We start from the raw sequence: 23,113 nt of genomic DNA on the forward strand, positions 1-23,113 counted from the left end.
AGCAGCTACTGAACACAGCCACCTCAGGACACGGCCATTACCGCGTCCACATCACGTTTCCTCTTTCCTCACTGCAAAGTGTGTGTGTCTGTGTATGTGGGGTGAACTTTCCTAATTTTGCCAGTAAGGCAAAACGACATTTGAGCTCAATTCAGTGCGTTTCTGAGATTTTTCGCGGCCCTCCCCCTAGAGGTAACGAGAGAGTGAGAGGTGTGCAGTAACCCAAACAGAGCCTGCCCCAGCGCAGAGCGGCACATCTGCACCTCCACGAACGCAGCTGCTCCCTCTCGGCCTTATTTGGTGTGGAGCCACAGCCAGGGAAGCGATGGCAGTAACAGAGTTCATCCGAAACAGCAACGGGGACCGCGGCAGACAGGGCCCTGTAACTACAACAGCGCAAACCTCTGCAGAGCTGCGGGGGAGGGAGGAGGCAGAGACCATATCTGGCGAGAGGTATTTTAAGACCATTTATCCCCATTATCCCTCTTTGTATCGGAGTGCTTTTCGAAGGTTTTCCGATCTCCAACCCCCCAGTGCTAAAAGCACTCCAGTCCCTTTAACACACAGTACCTTACAGCTGCATGCTACACCTCAGGGACCGGTTGCATAAAAACAGACCCAAGTCTATGACTAAGTCTAACACTAAGTCAGACTGAGTTTGCTGTCCAGTTTAAATGCTTGCATAAAACTAACGAACTGATGTAACTTAAGTATGAGTAATACAGCCTCATTTACTTTCAACTGTGTGTAGTTTAACACATTAAGCAAACACGGCAGGTGTCAAACTCAATTCGATTGGTCTGAAAATCTGCATTTTAGAGTAACACACTACAGAAAAGACTATTTCATTCATGTAACTTTACCCCATGTTTCTAGTTATTGCTGACGGAGCAAGTGGTGTAACTTTGGATTCCTACAGATCTTTACAGTCCTGTATTTCCAATCATTGCTGCACAACAGATACATTACACTCAGAAATATCACTTTCGAGATGCCGATAGTGAGCTACTACAGCTAGCTGCCTTGTTAAGAAAATGATGCTCAAAGTCAGCCTTATATGTAAAGAGACTATCTTTTGGGAACTACATACAGTCAGTCTTAACATTTATAAAACTGACCAACTTCTTTTAGAACAGGCGAACATAAATCCAGTCTAATTGTTTATACCAGCCTTAAATTCTTCTGGGCAACTGGCCCAGGATTTTTGGAGAGGGGATTTTAAGGTTTCTAGCATCTAAGCACTTCATAAATTGAAATACATATTTCAGTTGCTTGAAAAGAATTCTTTGATTTTCAGCCAAGGCTACAGAGGTCACCACACAAAAAAAAAAGATTTGCAGCTATCACCACCTGAGGAGGATAAAAACGCTAGCAGAGAAACACATTATGTTCAATGCAATCAAACACTCAGTCATACTTTTGTGATTTGGGATAATACAAACGAGATAAGGTGTTCAGTCTGCTACAGTCAACCTTCATTCACTTCAGCATGAAACACAAGTCTATTCTGCTGGTAAATTATTAATATGGCTTACTGAAGTTCCAAATGAAGATTCAGGAGAATTTTCAGACGATCCCTACACACTTAGCCAAACTTAGTCCCATCCACGAATACAAATATCTCACTTACTGCTTCCTTTCTGCATCAGCTGTTCACGGCATCCCTCCTCCACCCCATCTCCCCCCTTTCTTTTCCCTGTTTATGACGTCCAAATGGGGGGTCAACAACCTCGGCCCACAGCCAGATGCAATCCCTTCTTCAGACTCCAAGCCAAATAAAAGTGCAGCTATAACCACATCAAACGCAACCCTCACACTTTGCTGGTGTGGAAAGTCATATCTACTGAATTATCTATTAAAAACACCTGCTGCTTTTATTTCCAACGCCCTATGTGAAGGACATAGAGATATAATCTACTATCATGTGAAAAATACCATTTCACACCAGCTGAATGCACATTATAAGCAGACATTGTTAACCAATGCACTGAGAAAGGTAGACTGTTTATATATATATATTACAATCAAAGACCTATGTTGCAAAAAATTTTAGTTCTGGATTAGACATATATAAAAATACATAAAGACCATACATACAAATGTTTTCAGACACAGGTTTTGGACAAAGTCAAGAAACACGCATTAATTTCAAATTGATTTTACTCCATTAAAGTCCAAAGTACAAAATAAATACAAAACAAATGCAGATGCTTTCAGAAACGGGTACTAAAAGAAATAAAATCTCAAAACTGAAAACTGAGTACTTAAGGAAATGTGATACTGAGAAAAGGCAGGTAGCCCATTACAATAACTGATCTATGTCATTAAGAGGGTGTGTGACTTATGCCTGCCTCTTTTCACAGCTGCCTCCACCGCTCTTCATCTCTGCAGTCAGCAGGCGGATGGGTCCGCCTCATCTGTCCAAAATCTGTGCACCTGTGGATTTGTATTCATGCCTATACACATGCATTACACCATGTATCAACAGATTCCTCTCAAGTTAAATTCTCTCAAGATTTCGCTGTGCGTACAGACAATGGACACCTATGTAGTGAGGAGAGACCAACAGTGAGAAAAACAAGTTTTCTCGCTGAGCTGGTTACATAGGCCAAACTCTTGTTATATATTGTGCACCTCACATTTGCTTAGGCCTCCAGTAACAGTCTCCTACAGTAATCTCCAACAGCAAATTCCTACACCAGGCTCTTAGTGGCGAAAGTCAGGTATCCGGTGTGGCCAGCCATTTCTCGAGGTGGCATGGCCGTCTTGCAGGTGACGGTGGCGTTAGCAGCGGGGGTCCCAGGTGCGCCCCCTTCTCCCGGAGCGTCGGGGCCAGCCTGGAGGGGATCGTCGGGCCCGAAGTCGGGCAGGGCGAGGGAGACGGAGCGCACGTCGAAGACCCGGAGCAGCACCTCCAGGGTGCAGATCTCCCCGAAGCCGTGCTCCGCCAGCGCCGCGCACGTCCGCTGCACCTGCTCGATGCAGGGGGAGAAGGAGCACAGGCGACCCCCTGCAGACACAGACACACACAGGGGTCGAGGGGACAGGGCTCATCATTCAGCTGCATGCGTTCAAGTTGTGTTGCTTTTCCTGTGAGCTGGGAGTTGGAAATATTCATACTCCGACAAGGGAGGAGCTGTGCTGCAAAGTGAAAATATAACGTGCAAAAGTATTTCATAACACACCCCCGACATTCCAGAAAACCATACTCTCTTAGTGTACATTCAGCCTGAAAGAATGCGTACTACTCAGCGTGACTGTGCTGTTCCGCCTCCCGTTGCTGTAAATCATTTTTAACTGAGGGCTGGACAGCAGAAGCAGGAACCTGATTCTGGCTTGCCCAAAAAGTGGCAAGCTGAAATAGGCAGAGGAAGGCCGAATGAGACAGCCAGAGCAAACCCCAGCAGCGGAGCAGCAGGTGAGAGATAATGTGCGTTGAGATGACACACACAGCTCCACAGCCCACCCACAGCACTGTCTAAGTTTGTGCAGCGAGTGGGAGCGCTGACCGACACCGCTGACCCGACCAGCGTCTTCAGTCAAGGGCGGTGGGCGCGGGGGGGGATAGTTGCTGTGGAAACGGCCTTGGCTGATGCTGACTGACGGACGCTGTGCGCTGGAGACGGGAGGTTCAAACCCGGGGCAGTGTGTTCTGCCGCTGACATGATCGCCGGCTTCCTCTCGGCTTCTGACGCACCCGCCGCATTCGCCGGAGGCAGGCCCCCGGAAGAGCCGCACCGCGGAGGGGCGAAAACACAAGGCACATAACGCAGGGCCCTTAAAATAGCGCGAGTGAGCCATTAACCTGCCGAACCACGCTGATACGGGGATGCAGGGAGACAGTGTGTCTAACAGCACATCTGCTGTTCCACTCTTTCACCCTGCTCTGCCTGCTCTCTCTTCTCCAGAACCTGAAACATTTTCACACACACACTGCTCCAGCAGCCTGCCATTTCACCTGCTGATTCTGCCCTGAACAGATTCAGATTAACATCCAAACTCTGCCTCTGTGGCAAAAAAACAGTTTGTGGATTACAGACTGCGCTACAGAGGGCAACTGTCAGTCATGTGACTCCCCATCCCAACAGGAAGCGGGAGGAGGGTTACTGATCTGAGAGCTCCCGCTCATTAGGGTACATTGTGTAAGCAGATGAGGGTGCAGTGAGGTGGGGGGGGAGGTCCTCACTGTTAATCAGTGGTATTTTACTTCCACTCCTTCACATAGGACTGGGATCTCATCCAATCCACTTTACTGAGGATCACCTCTTGCTTTTGTGTGCTGTGAAAGGTTAGAGGAGACAGATCAACAGCCTCATTAGGGAAGTGTGTTTGTGTGTGTTGGGGGGTGGGGGGTGTAAACCTCATGGCTTTTTATAGACTACTCTGACTTTTAGAACAAGAGTCAAATCTTGTCACCAACATTACACTGCACACAATCCTTCAAGAGAAACCAAATGATAGGGGCAGTCTCAGATTTTCCTTGACAGGCTAATGAAAGGTTATTAAAAATGCTGGCGCTATTGAAGGAGCCATGTTTTAAAAATGGTAGCTTTGTTTGTTGTGTTGGTTAGTATAAGCCATTTACCCATTAAATATTTTATTTTACATAATCGCCATCCCTTGGGTGACAGACATGCCACTGGCATGAGTGATTCTGTTCATGCCAGGTAAGTACTGCAGTCCAAAATGAACATCACACAAACATGCATGCCTATTCTGACATCTGTACAGCTACATTTAAGCCCGTTGTGATATTAAAACTTCAAATACGAAGCACAACGTCGCAGTAAATGCTGCTTTGAGAATGAAAATGGAGGCACCCGGATACCCACTGGCCCTGTACACAGCCTTCTGTTTATACCCTGGAGTGATTTTCTTTAAATGTCAAGCGTCAGTCCTGCTGTGAGAGGCTGGCTGAGGATGCAGTCCTCCTGCCGCAGTAACCGAGATGTGGAGCTGAACACGGGGCCGGGGTCTCCGGCGAATGCGGGAGGGTTACCATGAGTTACCGCTGTGACGATGACAGGGGCTGTCAAGCGAATGGTCAGACGTTGGGAGGGGGTCTGCTTAATGAGCGAGGAGCTGACCCCTCCATCTGCCACCTGCGGCCCACTCCCCTGCCCTCCCCTCCCCCCATCTCTCCTGCTATGCGAGTTATATAACGGCAGAGCAGGCAGGGCACAGCAGCAGGACAGCCAGCTTGTTTAATCCCCACACAGACACACACACACATACACAGACAGACACACAGAGACACACACACAGACAGAGACACACACACAGACACACACAGAGACACACACACAGAGACACACACACAGAGACACAGACACAGAGACACAGACACAGAGACACACACACACACAGACACTGGGAGGTCTGAGTCACACCACTTCAGTTGTGTAGCTACACTTAAAGCACTCATTGAGGACTGGGTAGCCTTGCTGAGGGCTCTCCTGACAGAGGATGCTAGATTTAGTGGGTGAGCAAGGAACACTGAGGGATGGTCATCACTGACACCTCAGTGTACCATGGAACACTGGTCCTTCGCTCCAGTACAAAGTGGGCCTGACTGAGCCTACATCACCCCTATTGTGACCCTAAAATATGTGTGATTCCTAGAACACTTAAGCTAATGGGTACATCGCGCTGGAATACTCTTCTTGCGCTGTGTATGACTATTCTGTCAGCAAATACCGGAGCGTGGTCCCCTCTACCCACCATCCTTTTCCCAGAGTGGAAGTGGACCCACATCCTGGAGGGGGCGAAGAGGAGCTGCTAATTCAGCCACACTTGCACAGACCTACACCTGCACAGAGGGCCCGGCACCCTCCAGCCTGCGGGTGTGGCAGCTCCCAAACACCGCCCCTGCCACAGAGGTGACGCAATATCCCATCATGTATGTCACTCACGACCATCTCACTGTGATGACAACGTACTGCTCTTAGCTGTTAATGATCAACGGCTTCTCCACATGGGTGCGTGTGTGCGCGCGCGCGCGTGTGTGTGTGTGTTACATTCAAAGTTTAACCTTCCTTGTTATCACAGGGAGATAAAACATCAATACTTTACAGGACGTGGCCTCCTGAAATGCAATCTTCAGTGTCACTGTTGACTGGAAAAGGAAGCAGCAGACGTGCACGGTGTCATGTGTCCTGCAGTCCTCCTGTACGGCAACATGTTTTATCAACATCGTCGCTGTGATTCTCCCTGGAACAATCCCAGCTGTTCCAGGACATTCACCTTAGGCCTGTCTGTACAGGAGCTAAGCCAGCAGGGTGGTTTTACCTGTTATTTCCTTGTATGTATGTAAATAAAAAACTGATGAGGCAAACCTTTTGCTCCCGGATGACATTAACCACTAAAGTTGCTGCTCGCAGATTGCAGGAAAACTAAGTGACAGTGAACTATCAGACAATAACCAATTCAGTTATTCTTGTACTCTTGAATTGAACTGTTTTGTGTGCTCTTTAAGTCCATTTTAACATCTAAGTCCATTCCACTGGCACACTGATGGAAGCAAGAATCCACATCACATAAAATTTGAAATCAAAGCTTATGAGTGCAGCATCTTTGTGGTAAGAGTTTGTGGTCACAGCAATATAATGAATCGACAGGCCATTCCACGCCTGCTAATGAACTTAATGATATAAAGTACTTACCTATCAAGCAGGCCTATTTTTTATATGATCACTTCTACATTTCAACAGTCATCGCAAACCCCCTGTGCTCTGCTTGGGATAGGCTGACTGCTTACACACTGATGTGACATCAGATATTCTGAAATCTGTGTGGTGCTGTTTCCAGGGCAAGAAGAATAAAGTTCATCTGACCTGAAAAAGTCTCCTGGCCTCCAGTTACTAATGTACTCACAAGAGATGGATCTAAATGGGGCTGATGATGGAGGGAGTCTCTGATGTACCTCCATGAGAGAATAGCACAGCTTCCACTATTCTTGTGGGATGTATGATACAGAGGAGCTTTCATACAGCTTAAGCAAAGGAGGAACACATTCTAAGGACCTCTTCAAACGAACTACAAAGCAGCATATTCAAATATGCTAAATATGCTCAACTGGGTACAACACACCTCCTGTAGTAAACCCAGGTACTGTACAGAGCACTGTGCAGTGAGCATAGGAAAATGCTAAGCACAAGCTTAAGAGCTTAAGAGACACGGCTGAGAGGAGTCACAGCACAATCAAGTCTGTTCCTCCAGATAACAGGCGTTCCATTGACAAATAAGGCCGGCTGTTCATGAGAGCAGGCATAAACACATGTTGCAGGTCTCCCGGCAACCAGGCCTGGGAGAGGGCAGCCCATGCCAGGATCTGGGACTGTCCAGACTCTGCTGCTCCAAATAAAAGATCCGGCTTCCGGCCAAAAATGAAAAGAATTATACAGGGAAAAAAAAGAAAAACAGCCACTCGCAGAGCCAGACTCTCTGGCTTTCAAGGGCGCAAAGCCGCTTATGGTCCACTCATTTACACTTAAAAAGAGGCCGAATGCAATCAAAAATGCCCTCTCATTTTAAAACTCCATGCACAGCTCTACTCTTACAGTCTGAGCATTTGACAGTAGCAGTCCTATGACAGGAGGTCAAGCCTCTATCTGGCTGTGCGTCCCTCCACAGAGACACGCCCACGGCCCGGGACTGCACACCCCTCAGCCACCTGGCAGGAGCAAAGGCGCCACGACTCCCCCCACTCTCCACCCCACCTGCATGATTAAATCAGCTCTCTTCATGTAGTGGCTACAGACTTTATGAATAAATAATGCAAGGAGCAGCATGAGTGCATGGGACCGCAGCAGCATGTGTTCCTCCTTCAGCTCTGCCCTTGGTGCCCTTTTGTACCAAGCTGAGGATGATCTGCCCTGCAGTCCTCAGTACTCCAGAGACGGGGGCTCACTGGTGCCGCGACAGCCTCTGCTGCAGGGGATACGAAGCCGCCTCTCCTGAAGGAGACTCTCTCGCCCGCTGCTCTTCCCGGCAACCTCACCCTTTATGGTCATGCAATCAGCGCTGAATCAACAAAGCCCCTGCAAAGAGGCCCCGTATCTACGCGCGCGCGTGTGTGTGTGTGTGTGTGTGTGTGTGTGTGTGTGTGTGTGTGAGAATGTGTGTGCGCGTGTGCCTGTGAAGAAAGATTGTGAGATAGTGTGAAGATGCCTTTGCAGCGCTCCCATGTAAGGCTGCAATTCCCTACATCACTCACTCTGAGAGACGCTTACATTTGCAGACGCGCACACACACGGAGTTGTGTTTCCACAGAAACGCCGAACACAGAAGGAGTGGAGGGCCTTTCTTCCCTACAGAGCGGAGCACTGGGGTTTGGAGCAGCTGCGAGCCCTGCGGGAGCGTGCCTCCATCACCTCTCCACGCCTCGCTGTATGCAAAACCATATTGTCTTTCAAAAGAAAACAAAGGCTGTTGCAAGCAAGCTTCAGAGAGAGAGAGAGAGAGAGAGAGAGAGATCTTCAGTAAGCACCCAGGTCACATGACAGGTCAGACGACAGGATTGACAGCAAAGAGTCAGGAGCGTAGCACCAAACGTCCAAGCTGTTGCCAATGACAACCCTGCCGGATGACTCAGAGTAAGGGAGGAGGGAGAGAGATAAGAGAGGAGAAAGGAGAGCAGGAGAGCAAAGGAGTAAGGAGATACGGTGGCAGTACTTTCCTTGTCGGTCAGGCAGCAATAAAACTTGCATGTAATCAGCCCTGAGCCACAGAACAACGGCAAGCGTTGCGGACGGCGGTAAGTGAAACCGGCAGCATGCGGGGCCAAAGAACAGCCCTGAAACAGGAGCCTCTCATCCTGTGTGACCCCGTCGCTCTGCCTCCCCACGGCATCTGAGGCTGTGACCCTCACGCAACGCACATTCCATTTCATACTGAGTCTCCCTTCTAATGTCTACATAATACCTCTTCATTTGCCTGAGATTACTATCCAAATACATTTGCAAATTACATGGAGCTTTTCACAGGGTAGGTAAAGGTGCTCCAGGGGAAATTTCTTATTGGTAAGACAGCTGTATGCTGCCTTCCCCTGAAAACATACCGCTGACCAGTATTCAAACTGCTACTCCACAGAACTGCCAGGTGCATCATCCACATGGCCAAAGTCCAGCAATATAAAACTAGACAGGGAAGCACCAGCCGAGCTTTGTTATTAAGGGATTTGTTAGTTTGATAGCCAGGTAGAGGATCAGCTCTAGAATTTGGGGAGGAGAGGGATTATAGAGCAGAGAGCCAAGGAATAAGATGGGCCTCTCCTGATTGAAAGCTGGCACGGTGCACCATGGGAAATGTGCTGTCTGTCCCCCAAAGGCCTTTGCATTACACTGCTCTTCATTTCCGCTTTCCCTGCTCAGACACCGTGCTTTGCTTTACGCACAGAAGAGACAGGCTCACTACAGCCCGCTGGCACCAGGCTGTATGAAACTGACAGCGGCATAAAAGAGAAGTGCCTACGCATACAGATGGATTTGGTTAATATCACCTGGCTTGATACCCACAACCTTTTTAAATGTCATGTTCTGTTCAAAACCATCTGTCATGCACCATTGGTTTCAATGTTAAATGGCCTCTTAATATTGTCAGGAAACCTGTGTATTGTCAGAGTACCACATTACGCCTTTTTGCCCTTTAGGTGTATAGTTTAAAATAATATTACCAATGACAATTGGATAATTTTACCCATAATAGCATAGTTGGCTGTAGAAACATTCTAGAGACGAAAGCTGTTGGGATGGTATTTTACATCATCAGCTGAATTTACAGAGGTTAACAACTTGTCATAACACTCCACCAAAAATGACCTCACGTGAGCGTACTAAAAAGTCAAAGTCATCGATCCACACCTTTTTAGAATAAGGTCAATTTAAGCTTACGTTCACTTATTGATTTTGAGGCTTGTCAACACACCTCGGGCAGGTTCAGCTGCCTACACCATTACCCTCTAGCAATAGGCTGCTGCTACCACTGCAGCTTGTTTAGGCTACTAATGTTCTGCTGGCTGCAGCAGCGGGATGTTCCAGAAGTCCTGGAGTGGACAGCCGCAAGTGGATGTGGAAAAACTGTGCATCAACTTCAACGGAAACAAGCATAGCTGGCATTTCACCCAGACAGCTTCGACTTCCTAAATCAACTCCCTCAGAGAAGTTAAGAGTACCGAAAGTGCATTTGCTTGCCAAAATGTTTGTTTCAGTTGTGTTTAAAACCTTTAAATACTACGATATTTGCTTTTAATGGCTCTTACCCCTTTTCCACCCAGTTTGGCGTCTGCAGTTGCGCTATGCTAGGTCTGTCTCTTTGCACACCCTACGTGCTCACACAGAAGTGCTGCAACCCTCCAATACACCCAAATGCAGCCGAGGGCTTTCTCACACCAGAAGTCCCACAATGCAACAGTCTGTGAATACTGATTGTAGGACAGGTACGTCTGCACTCACGTCACAGGTGGGTCATGAGCTACTAGACTGTACCACAGTGGCAAAACAAGCTTCCAGTCACAGTAAATGACACAGCTTAGACTCAAACCGAGGTCAGATCTGTAGCAGTCAGTCGGCATGGAACAAGAAGCTTAACTAGCTGAGCCACTCGGGAGCCCGCAGATAGCTACAACAATGTATAATGCTTTTGGCTAGCTGCTTACCAGGTGTTCTTTGTGTCCTCTGGCTTCCTAAGGAAGCGGCACAGCTACAACAGTGCCTCTCCATCTGGAAGAGTAGTGGGCTGTTTCTTATTGGTCCTCCCCAATGAGTAACCATAAAGCTGTATGTGCTGTTCAGTCATTTCATGCTGTAGCTTACTAGAACGACAACTGGTAACATGATGGAGAAATTCTGTAAAGCAGTTAACATGCTCTTAAAGAACTGAGTCAGTACATGCTGTATTATAATAATCCTTACTGACACTATGGTCAAGCAAGCTATTTGATAAATGAAAAATTGGAACTAGAGCACTAAATTGCCATGTAATATTCTAATAATGGTACAATATGGCAATAAAAATGTACAAACTGCAACTGAATTACTGACACCTTATGTGTTGAAATTATCACATTATCACATTTATGAAATGTGTAACGCATGAATAAACACTTTTAAATGCATTCTTGGCTGTTCTGCATGACAGTGTTCAAGGATCATATTGGAACCCTGTTAAAGTTATATCATACGTATCATCATATATTTGTGCTTTACAGCAGAGGTGAAATAAAGCAGATTATACTGTATTCCCATCTCTCCTCTCAAAGTCACACACCGCTTAGGGCAGGGAGCACACAGATTGCACACAGGGTATCTATGAAAGCTTAATCTTCTCTGGTCCAGAACATCTGACCTCCCTAACCCCCAGATAAGACATTAATGTGAAAAGCAGATAGGAAAGAGAGATACAGCATAGCCAGAGAGAGAACAGCACAGGGAGGGAGAGCGCATAGAGTTAAATAACTCCCTTTTAATCCATCTCTGGGCCAAGGGCCCAGCTCCCTGCTTTGTGAATCTACACAACTGCTCTGAGAGGCAGTGTGGATGCAGGTGGTTGCCATAGTAAAGGGCAGAGAGAGGGCCAGGCAGGGGGGGCTTCCACACTCCAGTGCACAGAAACTCTTCCTGCTCCTGGACACGGACTGAGGCTGACCCAAAGAAACGCTAAGAAGTAACAGGCGTCACAGATATTGGCATGTACTTGACAGACGCGGTCCATCGATCTCCACAGTTACACAACATCACATGTATACATGTAGTATACATGCCTTCCCTTGTCTAGTCATGTTGCACAAGTTAACTTGTGGTAGGGCTTGAATAGTGTTATGCTCACACTCACTGGTCTGGGAGTGTTGTTAGCCTGGTCTGACGTTCAGCTTGAATGGATACACTTTCTGCTCTTTTGTGCTGGAAGTCGCTCTGGATAAGAGCGTCTGCTAAAAGAATGTAATGTAATGTAATGTCATGAACCCAGCAGGCTGAGTTTAGCCCCTGAAGCTGAAAGGCAAGGGAAGACAGCTGTGATGAGTGCAGCAAGGCTAACCAGCAGGGAGCACGCAGAGTGACACAGAACAGGGCAGAACCTACGGCAGGTCCAGCCATCCCTGTACACACCTCCCACCCCCAGGACAGCTGGCGTGCCCAGGCCTGCCCAGCAGGCACCGGGGGGGTCCTGATTCCCATGGAGACGGCTGCATGCTCCACAGCCACGCCAGCCATGCCAGCTTTCTGAGGCGCCCCCCAGCTAGGCTCTTTTAAGAAAGCTGTAGGGCATGGAATGAAAGGGCATAACTTCAGTTCCTTTAACCCGCCCTCTCCCAGGAGTCCTCTACTAAAATGACCCTAGCCAACCACTGAAGATGACACAGCAGAGAGGTCAGAGGTGGTCTGTCATTTGTGATAAACAGTGAGAATAAGGCATGTGTGAAACAGGGACACTAGTCTACAGGGGGCATGGAGTGGAGCCCGAGTTTTCTCAGTATTAGAACAGAATGGTTAATATTCAGTCCCGCACTGTGGTCCTGCTCTGCCGTGCGCAGCGGGAACATGAGTGGGCTGTCTTTTGTAAGCCAGGTATCCAGCAGCCTGAAAAGGACGCTGCTGTTAGTGTGTCCAGCAATCAGTCACTGGCCAATCCAAGATTCAGCCACCGCTAATGGGGTCTTGAGGCAATTCTCACACAATAAATCAGCTCCTAACTACCCAAAGCCTAGCCTCAGCTGTTCTCTGTGCTCACGTCTGCCTCCCCGCACTCTCTCTGACTGTGGCTGAGTATCTCAGATGCTGTGAGCCAGTTCTCAAAGAGAATCGGTAAGCACCAATTAGAACAGTGGAGCACCGGAGAGCGCTTTCATTCTCACTGAGATGCTGGGGTGGAAACAATCTCTAGTGTCCAATGGCCAGCGTGTGACTCAGACTGCAGATGAGAATCTCGGGCTGCTGGTTAGTATTCTGAACACAGACACAGCTCCACACAGAGTGATGGATGTGCCCTATTACACTCAACAGGTCTGGAGTAGGAGTAGGTGCCGCAAGACTGGAAAGAGAGAGAACAGAGAGAGAGAGAGAGAGAGAGAGAGAGAGAGAGAGGAAAGGAGAGAGAGCAAGCAAAAGAGAATTGAAGTGAGAGAAATGGATAGCTTTCACGGCCCCTGAAGTACAAATATTTGAGTAAACCCTGCAGAGACATTAGTGGTGAGACTGCACTGTTAAGAATAGTGTTAAGTGCTACTGATACCAAGACAGACCTATTACGCACCACTCCAAAACAGTGTCCAAATCTGTTGGCACGCACAGGGTACACCAGCTCTGCTATATGTTCAGTAGGCACAAATGGCTCATCGAAACAACTTTCAACTTGTAATCAATAAGTGTAATGGCACAGGCAGGGGAGTGCCTCTCCCACCATAACAATGCCTTGAACTCAGTATGTTCCTTTCTGCATAAGTGAATTTGCTCTCTAACAGAACTGTGCTGGTTAAGACCCCAGAGAAGATAAAGAAGGGGCAGTCAGACCTGCCTGTACTGCCCACAGAAGCCTGCATGACACAGACAGAGCCACTCTGGGCTGACAGACAGAGAGAAGGGGGGGAGAGGAGGGGCTCTGAAAGGGTGATTGAACATGGCACCAGCTGAGAGCAGGGAGTCATGTTGCCCTGATAGGTTCATACAGTGGAGACAGGGGAGTGCACTGGAGAGCAGCAGTACTGATAAGACCGCCACCAGGGCTAATTAAACATAGTAACAACAACCATTAATCATCAAGTCATCAATCAAACATTTGACTGGGCTAAGAGTATCATCCCAAATTAACCCTCCCCCCAGGCACACATCGCACAGCACCCTGTTCCTCACCGTGTCTCTTGATGGCGCTCTTGGCGTGGCCGATGGCCTCCCAGGGGGACGGGATGTCCAGGAAGACGGCGTCGGCCACGCCCGTCACCCCGAAGCCGTCCTTGCAGACGTCCTGGTTGAGCACGGTGACCAGGTGGCCCACCTTGTGCTCGCGGAACTCCTCGATGGCCTTCTCGGCCCGCTGCTGGTGGAACTCCACGGTGTAGAGGCGGCCGGTGGGCGCGATGGTGCGGAGGATGGCGTGCGAGAGGGAGCCGCTGCCCGTGCCTGCAACGAGAGGCGATGTCACAGGGCGGGTCTGCACGGCCGAGCCGAAAACGCCTTCCCACAGAGCAGCCGCGATGCAAAGCACTGCTCATGCAATGATGTAAAAATAATGACATACATGATGTATAAATTCAAGCCACCGCGATACAATGTCAATACTGTTATAACAAATGATGACCCTGCCACACTATCAAATACAAGACAATGACAATTCACCTAAGTGTAACAATTTCAGCAAAAATGGTCATTTTCCTGCATTTCAGCAACGTGGTGTTTACATTTACATTTCTTAGACTGAATCGCTACTGAGACCGAGTACCAAAGAAAAGAAAAACAGTGAAAGGGATACAGTGAACAGCGATTTTCTGGCAACGTTTGTGTTATACTTGGCCCCTGTTCAACAAGGAGTAACTGAGGGCAACTTGCAGGCCTTGCTTCAACAGAAGGTGTATCCTCCTGTATCCCCCAGCATTGAGAAGGCCTATGTGAACATGTATGATGGCATGATCTGAAACAAACTAATATTCATCTCAATAAAATTTCACCTCCTGAGCTCCTCCAATTCCTCTTGTTCTTAGAATGAGATTTTTTTCATTTTCCAGAGAAGCGGATTTAAATCACATATGCTGTTGAATTCTTCCATTCTTCCAGAGGGAGGAAGCATTCAAGTGAGCAGTGTTCTAGGATGTGTGTAGATGGAATATTCACCTTGCTATATCATGTTTCGCATGAGTGTTGATTTTTTTTTTTTTACTTGAAGCATGACATTGTACCAATGTTATTTGCTGCTCAATTACATTTAATATTTATGAGGATGGATTTGAGCTCACAGACACTGTGTTTTGCCATATAAAAACCTGACATTTTTATGACACTGAGGGTAGGGCTGCATGCCTTATTTGCATACTAACACAGAGCTGCTTAAAAACAATATATTTGGAAAGCCTCGTTTAAATGAGATGGTGGTGCAGGGACTTGCCTCTGATCTGATGGCAGCCGATCCAGCAAGCAGTTCTGTACAGCGTGTGTCTTCCCCTGATGCTGTGCGTCACACCTCTCTCAGATCACCGTGCTGCCGCACCTCAACTGCATGTCACTGCGTACTGCTGCTGCTGGCAGCCTGACACACTCCATTCCCCAAGCTGCACCTTCCTGAAAACCTTCAGTACCTTTTCAGTGTATTTAAGCACCTACATTTTTACCTTGTGTCCCTGTTTAGATCAGGATCATTGGCAGTATGGTACTGGTACAAAAAAAAAAACACTGAATATCGACAGAGTATTAATCTCCTGTGTGTGATCAGTTATTGACATGTGCACTTCAATAACTGTTGGAACGACAGAGGTCAAGTTCAAGCTCGACTCCTAAGATTCCATTTTCATAAGGTCGCAAAACTGTGACTTCACTAGGGGGTTCGCAAAAGCACAAGGGGACATTAACCTGTCAGTTTTCACAATTCACTTCCACCTCAAACAGCAGCGTGTCGGACTTTCGGCAGGAGCTGACAGCAGAGAACACGGCCCTAGTGCCCCCCCACATCATCTGAGGGCTCCCGGAGAGTCAGGACAGTGACAGTCACCCACTAGGACCCAAACCGTCTTTTAAGTTCATTAGTCTACAGGGTGGGCAGAAGGAGTGCTTTGCTGGAATGTCCAAAAAGGTTGCATGCAAACATGACATATTAAGTAAGGCAGAGGGAAATTACGAATCTGCCCGGACTTTCAGACTGCTAGAACAACACGCGCTGTTGTGCGCGTCTGGGTGAGCCACGTAACTCGCCGGTCATATTAATGAGACACAGGGGCGGGGGGGTGGCAGAGGTGGGGGCAGACAATGGGGCAGCAACTTGGCTGCGTCCTCGCATTACGTCACCACTTTGTTCTCATGGTAACAATGGTGGCAATGTTTACATTAGAGCTCCGGCTTTGCATGCTAATTAAAGCTGATGAATGGAACCCACAGGGCAGGGGGGACTCTCTCCAGCGTGCCATCAGGAACGTTAAGTGCACTGCGTGTTACACTCCGAAGACATGCCAGGCTGTAGAGTAATTCCAGTTACAGCATTCAAGATAAAGGCTGGAACAGCAAAATCGTACTGTTACTTAAATTATTCCTGGAAAATGTATGGCCAATCTGAAAGCATTTAAATTAGTTCATTATTTGAACTACAGGAACCAATCAAAGGTTATCTGAATCAGCAGTGCCGAAATTATCGGATCCTAAGTTCTGACTAATATACACCATTTTATTGTCTCAGTACGAGGCCTCCAGGCATGTTTATTCAATTCAGTAAAACTCTATTCAAGTCAATGCCATTCTGTTCCATTCTATTTGTATAATGCTTCCCACAAAGACATTTTATCACAAAGCAGCTTCCCAGGCCTGAACCCCCAAGAGTAAGCCTAAGGAAAAAGTAACAAGGAAACAGCACTGATAGGCTACATCGTAAGTTATTGTAGTTATTGCCTGATATTGTGTGATTCTATGATTTGACTGTGACAATTCTGGCGATGCACCCCTTGTAAAAACAGCAAGAAGGAGAGAACTCGCCAAACAAACTAGGTCCAGCCTTGCCAGCGCCATAGCACACTCGCTCCTTCACAGGCCCGTGAAGTGGAACTCAATCCCATTTACTTAGAACTATGCAAAAAGCTGCGTTGCTTCCAAGCCACTCTGTCTGCTTCGGAAGTCAAATGGCTAGCTGAACAACCCTCTGTCCCTTGAGCAAAGGGCCGTCCGTTTACAGAAGAGAACACATCTGTCCCAAGCCTCTGCAATGCCGGTTAAACTGCGTCTTCTCATCTGGTGGGAGTCAGTTTGCCGTATTTCTGGTTTCAATTTAGAAGAGAAGCTGCAATTATCCCTCCCTCTGGCAGGCAGCTCTTGAGTTCCACACGCTACAGTCTGCAGTGCACTTCATCACTGCTCACCACGAGAGCGTGACTCATACATCTCAATCCAATGACAAAATGGCAGATGACCAGCGCGAATGACCTACATGACCCGTTTCATTGTACTACATTGAATACTGCACAAGGCCAGGGTGTTCTAAGGCCGACGAGAGTATAACAGTGCTAGGGCTACATTGGCTTGTTTTTCTAAGCCTCTTGAAATGTAAGGCAAGACAGAATCAGTGGAGAGACTGGGGGGAAGGGCCTATCGTATTATAACAGCTGCAGACTCCTGGTGAATGAATCCTAGAAATTCACAGGAATTCACCCAGTGTAAGGGGATGTTGACATTATCTGTGGATACAACTGTGGTTGTGCTTTGTACCTCATTTCAGCACTGGAGCTCAGAGGATGTGTATGACACGATACCTGGCCATGTTTTCCTTCATTACTCTCAGATGCATCCAGCATTACTGCACTCACTGCTGCTCTGTAATCTCTACAATCTGTCCAGTCAGAAACGGGAGTCCCTGCACAGTAGAATGTGAAGCTAGCTACGGTTTCCAGGACTTCAATGCATTTTTCTCCATGGACAGAACAAGACAGGAGTCGTACTCCTGCCTAGCTACAGTTATGAGAACTTGCGATAAAAATACATATCAATACCGTGGAAAAATGCCGCTCTTCCCCATTCCACCAACAGCCATCTGAAAGGACTGAGAGATGTAAAACATGGCCGTGCCTCATTCTCACCATCATCTGTGACGGGTCTGTAATCATCTGCTCCTGACAGTGCAGCAGACTGAGGGGAGGCGGGGGAGGGGAGGTGAAAATCACTGCACTCGCCGATTAGCAGGATGTGCTTCACTCCAGCCCTGACTAATACCACTGCTGCTGCTGCTGCTGCTGCTGCTGGGTGACTAACTCAGCTGCTGTAGTCACTGTCCATTCTGTTTCAAACTCCATCTTTCAGCAGGCCTGTGGGAAGGGGGGCTGGGCAGGGACACCAGCAGCCAATGCAATCTGCTCAGTCCTCTCTGGAGCCTCCCCCAGACGGCACGCACATCCACAGAGCACTGAGGGAATTCAGCACTCACGAAAACTGAGGTATAAGATATGGCCGACCTAACCTCATGTTTATGATACTGGGTTAGGTTTGGGTTAGGGTTGCAGTTTAGGGCTAGCCACAACCCAGCCCTAACCATAGCCCATGCTGTCTGTGTTGCTGACTAAAATGCAGGATGGGGGGAAAAAAAAAAAAAAAAAAAACTTTCCATGACCAATTTTGCATGCCACAGATGCAACCCAAAACTGCACTGTTGGCATGTTTGTATATTATTAATTTGTTAATATGTCAGTCACACTCATTATGCACTGACCACAAACAGGACTAAAGTCTCATATCGCTTTTCAAGCTGACAAACAGGACTGTGAATGTTTTGCTGCCAACCAAAATGATGTCACACAACTTCATGTCACAATGCCAGTCTCTGGTGCTCTAGAATCTTCTCAAGGTCTTGAGATTCTCCAGCCAGAATTCTCCACCATACTTCGCATTGTCATAACCTTGCCAACCAGCTTTCCAAATCTCTATCTAATTAACACACTGGCTAAGCAGGGCTGCTCGTGATCATCCCTGCCAGGGTAATTGTAGGGTAACTGGAGCTCCTTCCTGGCCTAGCACAAGCCTCCAGTCTGTACTCCAACTACCAGCCAGCAATGGGAAGGGTTGGAGGAGATACGAGAGCCCAAAAGCGTCTCCCCATCTCACATGCTGGCAGTTACCACTGGCATGCACTCACTCTTAGGGGTGCCCCCTTACAGGGCAGAAGGTTTGACTGTAATCTCTGGGCACTGCTGGCTCCCATTAGCCCTCACATAACAGCACATAACATTATCTACAACTTCAATCTACTCCTGGCAGAGCTATCAAGCCTGGTCAGGTGACTACAGGGCAAAAGAAGGCTTTGAAGGTCACAGACGACCTTCAGGGCGGTCTGACTGCAAATGTAATCAGTTTATATCATTATACTACCAGTTCTTAAATATCAGCCAGTAAAACATCTAGTCATAAACATTCATTAATGTGTTATAGAACACATGGGAAAAGTGAACAATGGGAACATTTTATTGTAAAGTAGTGATGGACATCTTAAAAGTAAACAGGACGTCAGTCACCTTTTTAGACTTGAAATACTTGCTTCAACTTGAATGAGAACCGATAGCCATCAACCACTTGATTTGGGTGTGTGTGGTATTTGGGTGTGTAATGGATCCCTCTGCTCTTTGTCTGTTTTTATAAAACCAACAAAAAAGAAAAACTAAACACTCACAATAGCTATCCACCCAAAGCATGTTTGTTCTTTACCTTGTTCCATTAATAAATACTTCTTTTAGAATAAATAAATAGATGAGTAATCTGCCGCCTGTTTTGAGTGTGGACCTTTCCTAAGAAAGGGATGAAGGAAATGCTCCAGTTTACACCTTGATGAAACTGAGCATGGGGATTCACTCCATAAAGGGCGGAGCAGTGCACCACCAAAGATGGGTTCCCATTACACAGTGGTGCAGATTCTGCTACAACACACTAGCTGCCATTGTGCTAACATGTCCCAGCCCAAGACCACAGAGGGGTGGGGTTATATTGGCACTACATCAGATTCATGAATCACACCATGCGCTGTACAGCACTGCGGCATGCAGCACTGCAGTAGCCCCAGAGTTATAGGTTACACACACACACACACACACACACACACACACACACACACACACACACACACACACAGACGCGCCATCCTCTCACAGATGAGCCATCAGCTGCAGTGGCCTACCCAGCCATCCAATGTCCCTGTGCAAATTACAGAAACACCCCAAAGAGAATGCTGTGCCACAGCCAGCTCATGCACTACACACTCCTTCCTTTAAGCAATTAATGTTTCATATTATCGTTCCTCAGCCCAAATCAAAATACACACAGAAAAGTTTCCAACAAGGCTTTAATGATCCGCAAAAGCCACAGAAAAAGAAAGTTACTTCAAGTCAATTCAGCAGTCTGTACAGTGTAAACTTCATTATAATCTTAAATGCCTGGCACATTTGCCACAGCCTCAAGTTGTCATTAAGACTTGATTTAGCAGCTGTTTTTATCCAGAAAAATTTATATAGGATACAAATTTATATGCTATCCATTTATACAGTATACATTTATACTGATTTAGTTCTGGGTTAAATATCTTTGCCCAAAGGTGCAGCAGCAGTGCCCTTGCGGTGAATTGAACCAGCAACCTTTTGGTTAGGAGCCCTGTCCCTTACCACTATGCTACACTGCCGCTGCCATAAAATGAGAGCAATCCGTGCATTCATTTTACCTGTCATTTTGTTTTACATTTCACAAAATCAGATATGTACTGAAGAAATCCAGACTAAGTTCCTTATTTAAGAGGACAAGGAAATGCCTGAAATCTACAGTCCTGTAGTCTCATGCATTTCCTTCTCAGCCAGGCACACGTGTGAAACACCAGAAAACTGACCAGATTTATAAAAAGGCTAGTACCCACAAATACATAAAACATAAAAATAATGTGAATTTTAGTACTTCTAGTTATTCTATGCTGCCTGTGTAGAGCTGGGAGCAAATGCAGGTCTGAAACTCACCTGACTCACAGACCACGGAGCCTGGCTTCAGTTCCAGCATCATGGTGATGTTGGCGATGTCGGTGGTGTAGAGAATCTGGGTGCGGTGTGGCAAATTAAGGGTCCACAGCTCCGGCGTGGGGTGCAGCACGTACACCCAGCCGCCCTTGCTGCACGTGACCTTGGAGCCGAAACGGCGGCCGATCAGGTCCGTGGAGTGGCGGATCACACCGTAGCGCGTCTGGGTCTGGGCCCCCTGCTGCACCTTCACCGGGAACATGGAGTCGTGGCCCATGAAGATGATGGCCACATCCCCCTCCTGGATGAGGTCGGCGTACTCCACAAAACTCATGGGAGGCACAGAGAGGACGGCTGGTGGTGCAGCACTGATGAAGGCAGTATTGGCACCTGCTTCAGGTCCTACAGTAACAAGGATGTGTAATCAGCAATGAGAAGAACAGACAGTCAAAGTCAAGTTTTCAGCGTTTAGAGACCTGAAGATGAGAGCGGTAGAGGGAGAAAAGGTTACATAAAATCTTCCAACACAACCAAGGTTATTTACCCTTGTTTTACCAAAGCAGAGGTGGTCCCAGCCCAGCTTTGTTAGAATCAATGATTGAAAACACGCAATATTCAGCTGGAGTAAATTCACGCAGTCATCTTTGTGACATTCACACTCCCATAACCAACATATGACATATCACAAATGACATCTCCAGACATGAATCCTTCTCAGAAATTATCGACTATGTCCAGCTTTAGTATAAAAGTTGGGTTTTGTTCAGGGATTCACCATCAGAAAAGGGCTGAAATGGGACGTATTGGATGACACTACAGGATCTTTGGTAAAGGTGAATTACAGTTCATTTGAGAGAAAGTCATCTCAGGAAAAATAAGTACAGAACAGCACAGTACAGTACAGAAAGTCAGACATGTGTACAACAAGTCACTTCACTTTTGCTTTCTCAGGGATATGGACAGTATCAGACTGGCAGTTGCAGCTGGGAATTATCTTACAGTGGAGGGTGGAGGAAGGCACAGTTATGGTGTAGTTCTACCATACCGACCAGGACATTGTTAATGGAATCTTAAAATTATCTGACCCATTACGACACCCCAAGACACTCACAAAGCTGCCTCTTATCATATTTGAACAATACCACCGCTCTTATCTCAAATGATTAGAGGAGCGTTTCCCAAACCTCTCCTGGAGGACCCCTTGTCCTGCATGTTTTAGATCTCTCCCTGTTCCAACACAGCTGATTTAAGTGAACAGTTTGTTATTAAGCAGCTTCAGCAGTTCATAACGAGTTGATCATTTGAATCAGCTGTGTTGGAGCAGGGAGAGATCTAACACATGCAGGACAAGGGGTCCTCCAGGAGAGGTTTGGGAAACGCTGGATTAGAGCATGCCTTGTATGTCAGCTGCAGCACTCAGGAATGACGTGGGACATAGCAACTGGAATCAACCGGTGAATTGGGGGAAACAGCAGGTCTGACATTGTCTGGTGTAGAAAGTTCACGTTTACACGGATTCCATGCATATTTACATGAATAATCCGCAGCGTAAAAACCTGTTTCCATATGATCTGAAACCTATTAAACGTTTTCATAATATAAGTGCAGGCCTACTGACATTAGCGTCATAGGTCTACTTAGCTAACGGGCTGTAATAAGACAAGCAACCTGATTTTATATATATATATTACTGTTGGATAGAAACTCATTTCACACAAAAATTAGGTAAAATATTACTTTACCAACATAGTTACAATTGCTGTTCCGTGAGAAGCCACCACAAGGGTAAAGCCGTGCAGCAACTTCCGAGGAAATTTAAGTTCACGTGGGTCGACTCTGCCACGCCATACAGGCTCACCACAATTAGCTTCCCAGCTAGACCGTTATCTGGCTATACATTACATTGATACATCGCTTAACTTTATTTTAACATTATTTAGTTATTTTCACTTTTGTTCCTCCTTACAGTTTCACGTAGCTAACTAACCACAAACACCTACAGTAACCACTTTACCAAGGGTATTTTTGGTTGTCACCAGTTTAGCTAGCTAACTGGCTACGAAAACCGTTAAAAAGCAACGCATGTCGTTTTCCAAGCCTGGATAGTTTGTAAGCTGCTAAACTTGCGAATAAATTGGAATGGATGGCAGGTATACCATCTGCTAAATTACGGGTTCGTGGTAGCATACCCCAAATTAAAATACAGAGGAAGAGCAGTAGCTCTTCTATTGGTAAGCAAGGCAGCCATGCAGCTGTTCAAGTTTAATTAAATGTTCATATATATAAAAGTCTAATGCCACTGACGTACAAACGTGTCAGGTGTTATAATAAAGAATGATTTCACAGAACATGCTTGCAAGTTTCAACAGAATGTCGCTTACCTTTGCAAAGATGTTACTTGCTCGCTAGCTAGCTAGCTGCTATCAACAACCCAGTGTAAAGCGGCCAGCATGCGTG

At 46.9% G+C, this 23,113-nt stretch overlaps 1 protein-coding gene across 1 annotated transcript; it reads right to left on the reverse strand.

Annotated features, from left to right (window-relative positions):
* Positions 1–2,234: 2,234 nt before the first annotated feature.
* On the reverse strand, positions 2,235–23,113 carry trmt61a (tRNA methyltransferase 61A). The gene is made up of 4 exons (XM_036541586.1): positions 23,038–23,113; positions 20,660–21,058; positions 13,845–14,111; positions 2,235–3,010 (listed from the first exon to the last, which is right to left on the reverse strand). Exons 2-4 carry the CDS (start codon positions 20,988–20,990, stop codon positions 2,694–2,696), a joined length of 915 nt encoding a protein of 304 aa, XP_036397479.1. The 5' UTR covers positions 20,991–21,058; positions 23,038–23,113; the 3' UTR covers positions 2,235–2,693.

This window comes from Megalops cyprinoides, chromosome 12 (genome assembly GCF_013368585.1).
Source record: "Megalops cyprinoides isolate fMegCyp1 chromosome 12, fMegCyp1.pri, whole genome shotgun sequence".
In the NCBI taxonomy this organism is placed as follows: domain Eukaryota; kingdom Metazoa; phylum Chordata; class Actinopteri; order Elopiformes; family Megalopidae; genus Megalops; species Megalops cyprinoides.